At 33.2% G+C, this 14823-nt stretch overlaps 2 protein-coding genes across 3 annotated transcripts; both read right to left on the minus strand.

Annotated features, from left to right (window-relative positions):
* Nucleotides 1-303: 303 nt before the first annotated feature.
* On the minus strand, nucleotides 304-5857 carry LOC145321905 (neuferricin). Its single transcript, XM_080163563.1, has 10 exons — nucleotides 5576-5857; nucleotides 4558-4642; nucleotides 4038-4107; nucleotides 3763-3828; nucleotides 2964-3025; nucleotides 2498-2602; nucleotides 2095-2197; nucleotides 1874-1974; nucleotides 1005-1135; nucleotides 304-409 (listed from the first exon to the last, which is right to left on the minus strand). The coding sequence occupies exons 1-10, from the start codon at nucleotides 5847-5849 to the stop codon at nucleotides 315-317; spliced, it is 1092 nt and encodes a 363-aa protein (XP_080019689.1). The 5' UTR covers nucleotides 5850-5857; the 3' UTR covers nucleotides 304-314.
* Nucleotides 5858-5993: 136 nt separating this feature from the next.
* Coq4 (Coenzyme Q4) lies at nucleotides 5994-12356 on the minus strand. 2 transcript variants are annotated; one of them, XM_080163566.1, is made up of 9 exons: nucleotides 12287-12356; nucleotides 11105-11175; nucleotides 10060-10189; nucleotides 9435-9538; nucleotides 8699-8842; nucleotides 8149-8223; nucleotides 7196-7336; nucleotides 6894-6947; nucleotides 5994-6460 (listed from the first exon to the last, which is right to left on the minus strand). In XM_080163566.1, the coding sequence occupies exons 3-9, from the start codon at nucleotides 10186-10188 to the stop codon at nucleotides 6346-6348; spliced, it is 762 nt and encodes a 253-aa protein (XP_080019692.1). In that variant the 5' UTR covers nucleotide 10189; nucleotides 11105-11175; nucleotides 12287-12356; the 3' UTR covers nucleotides 5994-6345. The 2 variants fall into 2 exon arrangements, with proteins under 2 accessions (XP_080019692.1, XP_080019691.1); XM_080163565.1 differs by having other exon boundaries at nucleotides 10060-10195; nucleotides 12287-12355.
* Nucleotides 12357-14823: the final 2467 nt, after the last annotated feature.

A 14823-nucleotide genomic window follows, 5' to 3' on the forward strand; every position in this document is an offset into this window, starting at 1 on the left:
TTAACAAGATTAAAAGAACATTTGGGGAATAGTCCAACCCATTCGTTGCAACGCCCCTTAAGGGGTGATTCGTTGTATTTTTTAAATGGCTTTTGATAGGTTATTTTAGGTTAGGTTATATTGGGTTAGATGATTGTCCCGCAGGGTTAGAGTCCTTAGCAGGGGTTAGAAATTGGAGAAAAGCTATAGTGAAAAAAACTAAGAAACGCCCCTTAAGGAGCGTTGCCACGAAAGGGACTTTACAAACACAAACTTTTTTATGTATTTCTTCTGCATATGTTTTCCTATTAACCTATCCATCTATCCCTGAGTTTTTATTTAGCTTTCCAGCATTCAAAACTATCCTGAGCACACCCCTCATATTCTTTCAAGTGAGCGTTGTCCAAGTCACCGCGGTTTTCTTTAGATGCTGAAACAAAATACTGTTTTAGAAGTAAGAAATTACAATTGTACCTATCAAAAATGACAAAATTCAAAGCAGCGAAGCACAATAGAACAACAACAACATATGAGAATACGTTAAAAATATTAGAAAATCTTTGTAAAATAAATCATAGTCGAGAAAATTACTTTTCCCCCCATAGCTTTACGAACGGGCGAAAGATATACTCTTCTAAAATAGTTCTAACCCTTCCCCTAAACTATAAGAAGCTACATTGTTTAAAGGAGAACCGTATCGGTTCAGTGGTTAGCAAAATCCTTCGCTACAGAAATGTTACTTTTATTTAAGGATATAAAATAGCAGGTAAAAGTTTTTGCCTTTAGGAATACTGCCGGTAAAACTTTCAATTTTAGTTTTTAAAGAATTTTTTTAAAGAGGTGGGTGGGGGTGCGAAAAGGAGGATTTTTTATAGATGCGATTCCTCTTGGGGTAAGGGTGGAGATACCAACCCCCCAAAAAGTTATAACCTTAAATTCAGGGACCTATAATGAAGCTTCATTGTAAAGAAGATCCGTGACAGACAGACATCCTGGGACTCTTTAACAATAATACTTGATAATACCTGGATCTATTGATGGTGGACCAGTTGTTCTAATACAAGCACACCTCTCCTCCCTGCCAGGATAGAACAGGCGCCTGGGAACTCCCACCCAGTTACGCTTCACACCACCTGACTTGGCAGTACACCAGAATCTAAAAGTAAATATGATTCGATTTTAATTTCTTTGGTTTAGATTTCAACCCACACTAATTGAATCAACCAATGGTGTGGTGTGTATTAACACAGCAAAGTAGCAGAAAACTATTTGGTAGCAGACGAATAAGGTCATTGAAAAAGGAAGGGAGGTAGTTATCTGTATATACATCCACACTATAAATCTGTTCCAAAAACAACACTAATTTCAATTTGTCATCTTGTGATAGTGTCTTGGATAAGGGCATAGTTTTATTTATACAGAAAAATTAAGGGTATGCGATCTTCTTTATGGACTTTTTTCAGTCAATAAAAATTAAGTATATTTGTTGTTACGTCCCTGGACTATTCCATATTACTATATGGCCATGGGGAAGGTTGAACTTACCTAGTTCCATTTTCAATGGATAATTCCATATTACAAGTTGAAAGAAGGTTGAACTTACCTAGTTCCTTTTTCACTGGATAATTCCATATTACAAGTGGGAGGAAAGTTGAACTAACCTAGTTTCTTTTTCAATGGATAATTCCATACATTACAAGTGGGAGGAAGGTTGAACTTACCTAGTTCCTTTTTAACTTGATAATTCCATATTACTAGATGTGGAAGGTTGAACTTACCTAGTTTCTTTTTCACTGGACCATTCCAAATTACAAGTGGGAGGAAGGTTGATCTTACCTAGTTCCTTTTTCACTGGACTATTCCAAATTACAAGTGGGAGGAAGGTTGATCTTACCTAGTTCCTTTTTCACTGGACCATTCCATATTACACGGGGGGAAGGTTTGTTTTTCTACATCCTTCTTATCCTTGTCTTTAATTGCAATAGCTATCTTTTCCTTAAAAAAGAGAAAGAAAAAATTAATTTACTTTGAAAAGAAAAAGAACAGTCAATCATAAAGACAAACAATATAAAAAAAATATATCTATCTCAAATATCAGCCGAAGAAATGTATTACCTGAACTTGTATCCACTCCTGAGTGGGCTCTCCCTGTTGATTATAATATCTTCCTTGTAGGACACCCACTGGTGTATAATCTTTACCATAGAACTCCTCCCACTCCTGAGGCAAAGGGGTGTAACAATTTTTGGTGTTGTTACTAGTAGTGTGGTTGCTATACTTATATAAAAGTATCAGCAGGAGGTCTAGCTGTCTTTACCTATGGATCTCCCTAAGGAACGAAACTTCTCAAAAAAATCACCCTTGGAAAATAAACACCTTTGCCTATTAAAAATGTTTCTTCTTTTAAAAAACTAAAATTAAAAGTGAAGGGATTCGCTTCACACCCTTCGCATCTACTAAAGACGTTCATACCCAAACTACAGAAGCTGCAATATACTGTCAAAAATATGTTAACCATTCCTTGAGGCCCAGATAATCAGAAGTGGCTAGGCCGGTCAGATCATCAGTCAGACCTGCCTCGTCAAACTGACCGGTAACAAAGGCTCGACTACCATCTTTTGCACTAAAAAAATGCATTAAAAATCCATATATGTAAATAACATGATGTCAGTCTGTCTTTAGCTATGGATTTTGCTATGCCGAAGTTCTCAATGACCATAGAAGGTTTGCATCCATTTTGGTGGAAGCTGCCTTCCCCCTTCAAAGAGAAATAGCCCCCAGAAAAAATAGTTAAACGAATTTTTTTTCACCTTTCCCTTCTAAAACTAAAATCAATCCGAGGGGATTTTCAAAAATCTGAATATTATGAACTGCGCCTGTTCTTGGGCCATGGTATTCCCTCTTTTATTGTAAATATCAGCTGACGTGTTATCCAATACAGAAACGTCACAATTAATGAATGATTGGTTGGTGTAAGTGTATACCTGAAGAAAGCATAGCCACCGCCAGGCCCATAATAGTCTTTTCCTTTGCTTACATCAAACACCTAAATAAATTGTTGATTTTAAATTAAAGATTGGAGCAAAGCCACTCTAAGATTGTTATATACGTACAAAAAGGGGGGAGGGGTAGGTTGTTCTAAAATTCCTTAAAGGTGTGAGTTTTAAGGCTTAAATACAGTAGTAGAACGATAATACTTACTAAATATAAATATATAATTTTTTTTTGTCTATGGTTCTATTTAATAGGTAAGGAATACGCATATCTACTGAATATTATCGTTCTACTACTGTTTTTAAGCCTTAAAACTCACACTTTACGGAATTTTAGCATAACCTACCTCCCCCTTTAACTATATGAAAACTAATTGCCACTAAGGTACCAAAGCTTTAAAAACACGGTCCCTTAATAGATGGCTTAAAAACTTGGATAAGTAAATAAAATCTTAATTGGATGACAGGCACAGAGATAGTTCAAACTAGCAGTGTTTTAACTTTACAACCAATAATTTAAGTCTACAGAATTGGTAACGTAGTTTATCATTATTGGGGACGTCCACCAATTTATTGTAAATTTTCTTATCTCTTAAGAGCCATAAATATTAGCAGAAAACAATATTTTATCATATTTAAGTCAGTAGTTACCATATTATTATCCCTATCAATATCAATGATATTTTGTTAAAATTGCTTTCCCTAAAAGTATGTAATCTGTCCTAAAGTAATCACCAAGCAACGGAAAATGATGCTCGCCATGGTACTTAGAGTGAAATTACCATATTACCTTTCCAAGAAAAGCCAGGTAGAGGCCAGGACTTCCTTCAGATCCATCATATCGAGATAATTCATCCTAAATAAATATGATATCAGTCTGTGTGTCTTGCTATTACAGTAAAGCTTATTATAGATCCAATTATGGTATTGATATATTTAGGGGGACGGGTTCCATACGAGAGAAATCATTCTGTAAAAATCCCACCTTCTTAAATTTTTCCTAAAATCCCCTGCCCCAACTCCTAGAATTTTTTAGAAATAAAGTTTTCTTTGCATAAGACAAACCTTAGTAAATATTCTGAAGGGAGGAGGAGCATCCAAGTTTTCTTCCTGTTCTGGAGAGGTGCGTTTCATACTAAATCAAAAAATAATATTATGTTTTATGTTTGGAATAGGTATAAATAGGTGTTCAAAAATTTGGAGGACGCCAGTATATGCCCGCTGAAGTTAGCTTCAGGTTAGTCTAATGCATATTTTATCTCTGAATTTGGGTTTCTTGACCTAAAATCCTATAATTAAATGTATGACAACACATACTATAAAAAAAAGCACTTAACCCTTGTGTTTGGCCTCAGATTTGCTGAATCATTTAAAATAATGTCCTAATGAATAGACACAGTGTACCTATTCAAGGAAAAAAACCTACAAAAAACAAGCAATTAAAAGTATGTTTCTACATCAAAATAGTCAAAAAAAAGGCCTAAACAATTTCCGCAGGGTTTTTCTTAACTAACATAGCCTAAAAGTTTTAAAAATCTAGCACAATATTTGGTACAATTTGCTCACAGTTTACGAGTTTACTTACCTCTCAAAGAATTCTTCATCAGATTGCATAAATTGATGAAAAGGAGAATAATCTTCTATCACAACAAATAAGTTTTCTAAATGACCTAGGTAAACAAATTATTTTTCAACAAATTTTTCGGCTCCTTGGGGCTAACAAAACAGGTATAAAACTTACAATTTTTCATTTTAACATCTACGGAAAGCTGTCTATAAAACGATGCGATAAATAACAATACTCAAATTTCGTCTAAAAAATGAATGAATTCAGACAACATTCATAAGTAGTGAAGCACAAAATAAATCATGGATGGACATGATAAATGGGCAAAGTGAGTTATAGAACAAATGCTCAATTATCACAAAAAAGGTGGGGAGAGAGAGAGAAAGATGAGATAAAATATAAAAAATCACGAAACTTTTACAGATCAATATATAAATGTCTTTAGTAGCATAACCGACAAACTGACACACCAAATAAGTTTTATACTGGATTCTCTTTCGTAAGGAGTATTAGGAGTCTATCTAAAATAACAGTTGAAAAAATATTTTAACAGACTGACGGCTAGACTGAATGAATTATAGAGTAACTTCGCTTCTATAACTGTAAATAATAGGGTTGGCATTCCGCCGAATTTTTAGGTCGGATTCGGATTCTTACAAAAATTCGCCAAAAAATAAAGCGGATTAATCCATGGATTGCAGATTCTTTTTTTTTTGCGGATTGCGGAATTTTTGAATAACGGATTGCGGATTCTAGAAATATTTTTTAAGGTCTTTTTATACATAAATTTTTTTAGTGCCTACAGCTGCCATTTTCTAACCCTTACTTAACCTAACCTAAACTAAGCATGAAAAGCTACTGTGAAAATAAAATACAAAAAAACTTTGTATGCTACCAACTATTTTACTTGTAGCTAAGAAACAATAAAATACTTTTTTGGAATTTGTCTGCCACATCTGAATTGCGGATTCGGAATTTCGGATTCTGAGTCAAAAATGGGGCGGATTCCGGATTGCCAACCCCAGTAAATAATTACCTAGATATGGGTATTGAGCAGAATAATGTTGGAAAGTTGGTTTATCACAGAGGTACCCAAAATATAGGGCCCCAAACAGGAACAACAGTGCATAGAGAAAGTTATGAAATACACAGGTACCAGATCTAGCTCCCACAGTGTCGATGATAATTTTATCTCCGAGTGGACTTTTCATAGTTTTTCCTTCAGGTTTTCCATTTGTACTATTGTTGTTGTGCAGTTTTTTCTTGCTTTTTTCTGGTTCCACCATTTTGTAGTTTCTGAAATTTTGCATTTTATATTCTTGATGAAGAGAATAATGACCTGAGATTATTAAGTCTTAGACAATGGACAATAAACATCCCCAATGATATTAAACAAAATTACCAAATTTTTAGATGAAATTGTGTGTTCAAAAGTTAAAACACTTTCTACAACAAAACCAACTAAAATGTCCTCTCCCTCTCTTATTATTATTATTATCCACTTTTAATAATTAATTTTTCTTAAGTTTAACATGATATACATGTATATGACTACAAAATATAGAAATAATTTCAATACAATATAAACTGAATGAATGTCATTTTTAATTTTATGAGCAAGTAAATTAATTTAAATAGATGTTTTAAAGATTACACTTATTGGTTGAAAAGTTGGAACACTAATAGTATGCAACAAATTAATCAAGTCCTAATAAAAGTACCCAAAGATTTTGAGAGTACAAATTAGAAAACGTGATTGTAAAACTTTGGGTACCAGTGTAATTTACACCATACCCTTACTGGATTTCAGCTAAGTTTGGGAATATCCGGAATCCTCATTTCAGTTCTGAATTCTTCGATATTTTGTTCCCAGCGCTGCTCGTAGTAAACACCAGGCAAAAATTTGGCGTTAGTTCCAACACTAGATAACACATAATTAGTTTTTTTTCTCAATAATAGTTATTTCTCGCATCGTATTATAAACAGCTTTCCGTGGATATAGAAAGTACAATTATAAGATTAAAACCAGTTTTGTAAAGCTCCGAGGTGCCGTAGGCACGGGCTAAAAAAACTTGTTTTATTCTTATAATTGTACATTTTTATATTCGTAGAAAGCTGGATATAATACGATGCTAGACATAGTTTTTTTTCGTATGTATGAGAACCGGTTCTTATCCACCGGATTCGTATGAATACGAGAAAACTCATTCCCTTTACGCAATGAATTAAGATTACTGTCCTTTAGTGAGCAAACATACAAGTGCATGGTCAACTTCCCCCTCCCCTTCCCTATCACTCAAATGCCCCTAGATGCCTATGTGTTATATAAGTTGTCATAGAAATAGAACAAGTACCTTATAGCCCAAGGAAGTGTTTCTTGATATTTAACTCTTTGTTTGGTTTTAAACCTAAATAAAAGTTAAAAGTATTATTTCAATTAAATCTAGGGTTTTCTATGGATAAGATAATGGACGATAAATTGAAATATTTTGCAAATGATGACGATGCTGCTTCTGTAGATTAAAATTATTGGTTGGAAGGTTTAGACGCTGCTAGTTATAGAACCAACCAATCAATATAAACTTTTGGTACCAATGTAATCTAAAGTTCAATATCCTCTCCCTCCCTAGTTTTAGCTAAACAATGTATGTACAACCTGAGGGGTCCAAAGATAGCTCCGCCAATGCACATGGGTAACCTTGTTTGAATGGCCTCGACCCACTTGACCAGCACCTCGCCCACCATATTGGTCGGCATGTCCAGCACGGCGTGTGTCAAGTCATGTGTCTCCCTGTACCTGACAAAAAAATGTGTTGTTCAATTTAGCATGTTATCACATCCGCAAGTGTTTTACTTAAACATAAAAGGTAATGGCAGCAGTTGTAAAAAATATGTAGATATGACAGAATTGAAGACACACCACAAAGAGACATAAACCCAGAGAGAGTGGGGAAAATGGGCTGTTTATTACACTAATTCCCAAAGTTTTATAATAACACTTTTATTCGTTAACTTTACGGACTTTTAATAAATTTTGATTGGTTTGTTTACTAAGTTGAGTTTCCAAACGTTTCAACCACTAATTGTAATTTACAGAAGGGATAATTTTGTGTTTTACCATTGGGGATGTACATCAATTTATCGGCCATTGTCTAATCCCTTTAGATCCCAGGATAAACCAAGATTATTTTCTACCAGTCAAAAGTAAAAACGAATATTATTTTTATGAACATTTGTTTTTAGAAATAGTTACCTAGGTACATAATTTAAACTATTAGGTATATTATAGGAAATCAAAATATAGAAAAATATGATCTTAAGGATGATGAGCATTTTTTTCTTTACAAAGGCATAATACTAAAAAAGATAAAATTGAACCTTTGGTAGCTTCAAATTATTGGAATTTCGGGGGATGTTGGTATCATTTTATTTCTAGGGGTGATTTTTCCAAGGAGAGTGGTGGTACCCTACCCCAAAATAGTTATAACCTTCCCTGGACCTATGAGAAGCTTCACTGTAAAGGAAAACCATATCGGTTCAGCGGTTATGGGGTTCCTTTGGTACACTAAGAGAGACGCACACATCCAGTTACTTTAATATAATAATTACCTGGTCATGACATATGCAAGTTGAGGATCATCAACAAACTGAACTTTATCTCTGTCATCAGGATTCAGATTATATCTGAATAAAAAAAGTAAACATTTAAAGAGTACCCCCTACCTAGAAATTTAATGCTCAACATTTTTTGCCAAATAAAAAGGAGGATATTTATGCTTGTTTGATAACATGATTTAAACGCTAAAATTGGGCATGGTAATCGGAAAGAGATATTGGTTTTCAGTGCTGGTTTTTTACCAGTTTTATATTGATTAAAAGCTAATTTCACCGTTCTAATATCGTGTTCAAATTTTAGACCACATAACCTTACGGATACTTAGCATTTGTAACACTGCTTTTAACAAAATAAAATTTAGAAGTGTCACTGTATAATGTTTTATTTGTGGCTACTTTAATTTGTTTTAGAATTTTTAAGGAAATCAAATAGTAATTTACAAAACTTACTACTTATTCGTAGTAATGGACGAGAAAATATCCTAAATGTAAACCAACTAAACTTTTAAAATGGACAATATATGATGAAATTGTAGTGACTTACTTGTTCATGAAAGCATAATAAGTGCCACCAACAGTATCAGATGGATAATTTGCCAGGGAATCCAAGGTTTCCTTTGTAATTCTCGGCTTTTCAAATAAGATCTTCTGTCCTTCGGGCGTTTCTTCAAATCTTGTTATCATATACCTTTGAATTAAAGCTAGAATGATTTACCATTAATTAAATATTTCCTAAAATTAGAGACTTTACTCTAAAGGGTAAGTGGGGGTTGAGATAAAGCTTTAGAAAATTAATAAGAGAGGACAGAATATCCTAATAGGGCTTATTCTATTCTAGGTTAATGCCAGGGTGATGTAAAAATGGAGTTTCTTCAACGAGAATTGTGGGTCAGCTTGAAATGTAACATGTATTACATTAGCTGTGCGCGAAGCTTACCAATCTAACAATTGACCAATCTTCGTGTGCATCAGAATCAAGCTTACTACAACAACGAGATTTCAAGATCTTAAAGACACGACAAAAAACATACATCCTATCAATTTTGTATAAGGGAGGAAGGGGGCATTCTACTGTAAATAAAAATACACTAGCACGCAAAGTTTGACAAACATATCATCTTATTCGTTGGCTGGTACTTTTATAGGTTTTTGATTGTTCAGTAGAACTTTTCAACTAATTTCAATTTACATAAGAGGTTTTTTTGTTTATCGTCATTTTAGATGTAAAAAAAATTTTTCGTCAATTGTTTTATCCCTTAAGATCCCTGATTTAATCTTACTTGAGTGCAGGTGTGCCAGTGACCTCCCCATTGACGGCTACCATATCCGCACGCCAGGGGTTGGACAGAGCGGCCAGAGCTGACCCTCCAGCCAACAACATTTTCTAAAACAGTAAAATATTATAATCCTATTATGTAAAGTATTAAGGTTTTGTTTGTCTATAGCTTAAGATTTCAATAACCATTGAGCCGATTGAGTTCTATATTTTATGAAAGCTTCTAATAGGTTCCTGGATGGTTTTAGGCTATTTAGTTCTTATATCTAAGTTTGGTTATAGGCTGTTTTCATACTTTCTTTACTCCTTGGAATACATAGCTCTTAGATAATATAAGATACTAGCCTTTTGTCTATATGTTTCATTAATAATTGAATTTAAAGTTATATTAACACGTGGTTTTTTATGGTCAAAACTATAAATCTCATTTTTCGTTTACCAGCAGCTTCATTTCAAGAGCTCTTATAATAATTGGGTATAAAAAATGCTTTATGTTACAATTCTACCTAAAAAAATAATTTAAGTATTTTAGACTTGACAAAGGCATTTGATACCTTATTGTTCATTCACTGATTATAATAGTACCTACCAAAAAACGCCATTGATATAAAAAAAATCTAGAATTAAACCTGGAAGCCGGAGGTATCAATGTGGCCAGGATACAGATTATCATCCTGTCTAGGGGCTGATGTTTGGCAGGGGCGATATATACACGACTTAAGTTGGGATCTCAGGGCTAAACTTCTTCTACACAACATTCTAAAACTAAAAATAATAATGGATATAAAGTGTACGTGGATATTATGACAGGGGAAAAATTGTCGTCAATTTAGGTTGCTAACATGAAGCTTACTTTTTAGTCCAGTAGGAGGGGAGGGAATGAGGTAAATGGGGTGATTTTGTTATTTTGGCCTCCTGCGAGTTTTACTTAATTAGAGAAAACAAGAAAATTTGGTGTAACATTCAAGAACTAATTTATCCAAAACAATAAAACATATTTATAAAAATTACTTTGGGACCTTAAGGGGTAAGACATTTGGTTAAAAAGTTTTATGATAAATTCACTGAGTGAAAAAGTCTCTGGTACTTCTTAGTTATTTATTGAAATATATTTCGGTGAACATTGCACCATCTTCAGTCTTAATGACATAAATCATATGAATATAATTTACATATCAAAAGATTATTAAAGATAAAGAAATTTGTAAAACTATAAAGACAGAAAATGTTGTTTGAAAAGGAATTTTTTTTAATAATATGATCAACCTTGTTTAACTGGATGTTTTAAATAGTTTTAATACTGCTAGTTATGGAAGTAACCAATCAAAATTCAATAAAAGCATAAAAGCCTTTAAGCTAACGAATTAGATTATATTTGGGTACCAGTGTAATTTACAGTCCATTGTTCCCTCCCTACCTGATTATTACCAATACATACAGAAAAACTACTATTGGGTTGCCTCTCCCCTGGACTCTAGGTGAGGCGCAGTAAATTAGCCTAATCATTCTAAGATATTTATTAAGCTTTCCTGGAAAGTTTAACCCATACAAACCAGCAATTTAAAATCTGAAGCTTTAGAAAAAAGTTCTTACTATCTCTATTTGTATTCACTCCCCCCCCCCTACGGTAAATTGCTGTGTACGCCATTGTTTTAGAAAATTCAAAATTATTACCTAATACAGAATAGAGACTAAGCAAGGGCTAAATCAACGTTCTGTTTTAATTCTTTGAGCATTTTCTCTCCCTAAAATATATCCTCTATTATTTTGTACACTGGAAAATATTAATAAAGTTATAGGTATGCTACAGTATTTAAATAACAAAGTTTTGAATTGTTATTAAATAGGAAACAAATTTACAGTTCTACACGAATAGGTACAAAAAATATAATTCCGTACAAGACGAAGAAATAGATATATTTACTTTAAGGGGGGGGGGGGGGGGGGAGGGGTTTAATGCAACTATCTCATAATCAGTGAGCAAATAGCACTTAGAATTCGAATTTCCATCTGAAATTTTACATGAGTAATCCTTGTTAGGTCTATTATCCTTAAATCGAACAAAAAGTTGGAAAAGTAACGGCTAACGGCTCAGCCGTTTTGCCATTTTTTTTATATCTACATTGCAAATTATTCACGAAACCTATCTCCACATAATATTCTTTTCCTCTCCAAAACGCTTTTAAACGGTTCTAGACGGTAGCTGTTGGTACTAGAAGTTTTAAAAATGGTTATTGCTATCATTTAACATGATTTAAACCAAAAATATGTTTTAAAAAGTTGATTCCTACGTAATTGATGATGGATTTACCCTGAAAATAGGCAAAGAACGGCTAAACGGATGAGCCGCCAACCGTTACTTTTCCAACTTTTTGTTCGATTTAGGGAAAATGGACCTTCCAAGGATTACTCATGCAAAAGTTCAGATCGAAATTCGAATTCTAAGTACCATTTGCTCACTGATTACGAGATGGTTTCATTAACCCCCCCCCCCCTTTGTGAAGAAAGGTTAGGAATAAAATGGTTATGGTACCTTTCAAGAACTCATGGAAAATGAATGACAAGAACCATAAAAGTAATTAAGCGAAGTTCACCAAATCGACGCAAAAAGTTTCTAGACTTGGGTTAAATTCTAAATTCATGAATTCATGGACAACTAACTCACAGATTTTTTGCTACAGTTAATAGAGTTGTCACACTTCCGAAAATGTAACTGTTTAAAAATCATATTGTAAAATTTGTTATAAATAGGACGGTTCTAACATGTCTATAAACACAAGAGCTATCCTATAGAGACGGGAATACCGTTACTAATTATAAAGTAGCTTCGATACTTGAATATTAGAACATACACACCTGATACAGGAGAGCTTTTATCTGTTCCTCTTCAGAGTTGGGAATACTTCTATTCTGTTTATAATCAGACCTCACCTGGAGGAGCCCCGTAGGGCCAAGGTCTCAATTTCATTATTTTTAAAAAAGCTAGTATTCTGAAAAACATATATATGGTGCATTATTTGCCAAATGTACCACTTTTCTGCACTACCTCTCCGATTTTGTTAATACTCTATATTTTGGTCCGTTGGGTGATTCAAGGATGCTGGATGGCCAAAAAAAAGTTTCAGAGTCCCTGGATGTCTAGATATCTAGCTATCTATGAAGGTAGGTAACAAAAATTTAAAAAACACCCATTTTTTCACAATTTTAAAAATTAATTTTTTCATCAATCTTACATCCAACCTATACATTTTATACACCAAAATGATCGTTTATTCATGTAAAAAGCGCACATAATGCTATTTTGGCCAAAACTCTAATTTTACAGGGTGTCCAACAAAAAGTGTATTTTGGATATCTAGCGTAATACCCAAAATACCTATCCGAAAAAAATCTTTTTTTTTGGCTTAAATCCTGTGTTTTATCTGTAGGCATATGTGGTATATAACGGTTTGGAGGACCCGGGACTATAAGGTTGTCAAATTTCATTTTGGAACACCCTGTAAATGTGATTTTTGTGTCTGTAGAGCTAAAACTTGGTCCAAATTGGCTATTTTTTTCAAATTACTCTAATATGTGTCTTAGTATGTTTTTTTCTATTTTTAAGTTACTTAAAACTGTCATATAGATGCAGATTTTGATTAATAACAATAATATTTGCCTATTTTACAAATTTTTACACTTTTGGGACACCCTGTGCATGTTTTTGAAAAATGATGGTTTTTGCCCATTTTTGGGAGGAAGGAGTCGTTTTAAGGCCATAGACTATTTCTTCATTTTTGTAGAACTTTTCAAGATACATCATTTGTTATTTATGCAAAAAGCGCAAAAACCGAACCGTTTTGCCGTTATTCACTGTCAAAGGCGGAATTTTTTACGTTTTTGCCGTTCCCGAGGATTTAATGCGCAGTTTAGGTAGGAAGACGTTGATTTTTCAAGATAACTGTGAAATACTTTTATTTAGGCATTTTATTTTACTAAATTTCATGTGAAGTAAAAATTTTTGTATGTCCAACTAATTTTTGTCAAAAGGAATTTCAAATGCACATGGTTTATGTTTCTTTTATTACTTATGTTATAGCAATTATTTATATTATATACATTTAATTTTCTTGTTTTAACAATTGAAATCCATCTCGACGAAAAACGGTTAGCTGCACAAAAAATTTTACTTTATATGAATTTTAGAAAATTAAATTTCCTAAATAAAAGTATTTCAGAGTAATCTTGAAAAATCAACGTCTTCCTACCTAAAATGCGCATTAAATCCTCGGGAACGGCACAAAACGTAAAAAATTCCGCCTTTTGCAGTGAATAACGGCAAAACGGTTCGGTTTTTGCGCTTTTTGCATAAATAACAAATGATGTATCTTGAAAAGTTCTACAAAAATGAAGAAATAGTCTATGGCCTTAAAACGACTCCTTCCTCCCAAAAATGGGCAAAAACCATCATTTTTCAAAAACATGCACAGGGTGTCCCAAAAGTGTAAAAATTTGTAAAATAGGCAAATATTATTGTTATTAATCAAAATCTGCATCTATATGACAGTTTTAAGTAACTTAAAAATAGAAAAAAAAATTTAAAAAAAACAAAAAAAAATTTTCTCTTTTTTTGAAAATACAGGGTGTCCAAAAAATAGGAAAATATTGATCTGGTCAGAAAACACTATGGCCAAACATACTAAGACACATATTAGAGTAATTTGAAAAAAATAGCCAATTTGGACCAAGTTTTAGCTCTACAGACACAAAAATCACATTTACAGGGTGTTCCAAAATGAAATTTGACAACCTTATAGTCCCGGGTCCTCCGAACCATTATATACCACATATGCCCACAGATAAAACACAGGATTTAAGCCAAAAAAAAGATTTTTTTCGGATAGGTATTTTGGGTATTACGCTAGATATCCAAAATACACTTTTTGTTGGACACCCTGTAAAATTAGAGTTTTGGCCAAAATAGCATTATGTGCGCTTTTTACATGAATAAACGATCATTTTGGTGTATAAAATGTATAGGTTGGATGTAAGATTGATGAAAAAATTAATTTTTAAAATTGTGAAAAAATGGGTGTTTTTTAAATTTTTGTTACCTACCTTCATAGATAGCTAGATATCTAGACATCCAGGGACTCTGAAACTTTTTTTTGGCCATCCAGCATCCTTGAATCACCCAACGGACCAAAATATAAAGTATTAAAAAAATCGGAGAGGTAGTGCAGAAAAGTGGTACATTTGGCAAATAATCCTATTGTATAAAATAACAAGGTGTTTTGTCTGAAGCTAAAGATCTTAGAAAATACTAGTGCACCATATAGTAGAACAGTAAAGAAAATAGGTAACTAAATATTATGTTCTTTAAGACAAATAAAGTTAAAGATAAGTAGAACTTG

Source organism: Acartia tonsa, chromosome 6 (genome assembly GCF_053477335.1).
Source record: "Acartia tonsa isolate MP-2025a chromosome 6, ASM5347733v1, whole genome shotgun sequence".
In the NCBI taxonomy this organism is placed as follows: Eukaryota; Metazoa; Arthropoda; class Copepoda; order Calanoida; family Acartiidae; genus Acartia; species Acartia tonsa.

Coding starts and splice junctions, on each gene's coding strand:
- LOC145321905 (XM_080163563.1), bottom strand. CDS start 5,849: ATGCAAAATTTCAGAAACTACAAAATGGTGGAACCAGAAAAAAGCAAG. Junction 4,108..4,557: donor GATGAAGAATTCTTTGAGAG/GTAAGTAAACTC, acceptor TTTTTGATTTAG/TATGAAACGCACCTCTCCAG. Junction 2,198..2,497: donor GATTATCTGGGCCTCAAGGA/ATGGTTAACATA, acceptor TTTGCCTCAGGA/GTGGGAGGAGTTCTATGGTA.
- Coq4 (XM_080163566.1), bottom strand. CDS start 10,188: ATGTTGTGTAGAAGAAGTTTAGCCCTGAGATCCCAACTTAAGTCGTGT. Junction 9,539..10,059: donor TTGATACCTCCGGCTTCCAG/GTTTAATTCTAG, acceptor TTACTGTTTTAG/AAAATGTTGTTGGCTGGAGG. Junction 8,224..8,698: donor TATTATGCTTTCATGAACAA/GTAAGTCACTAC, acceptor TTTTTTATTCAG/ATATAATCTGAATCCTGATG.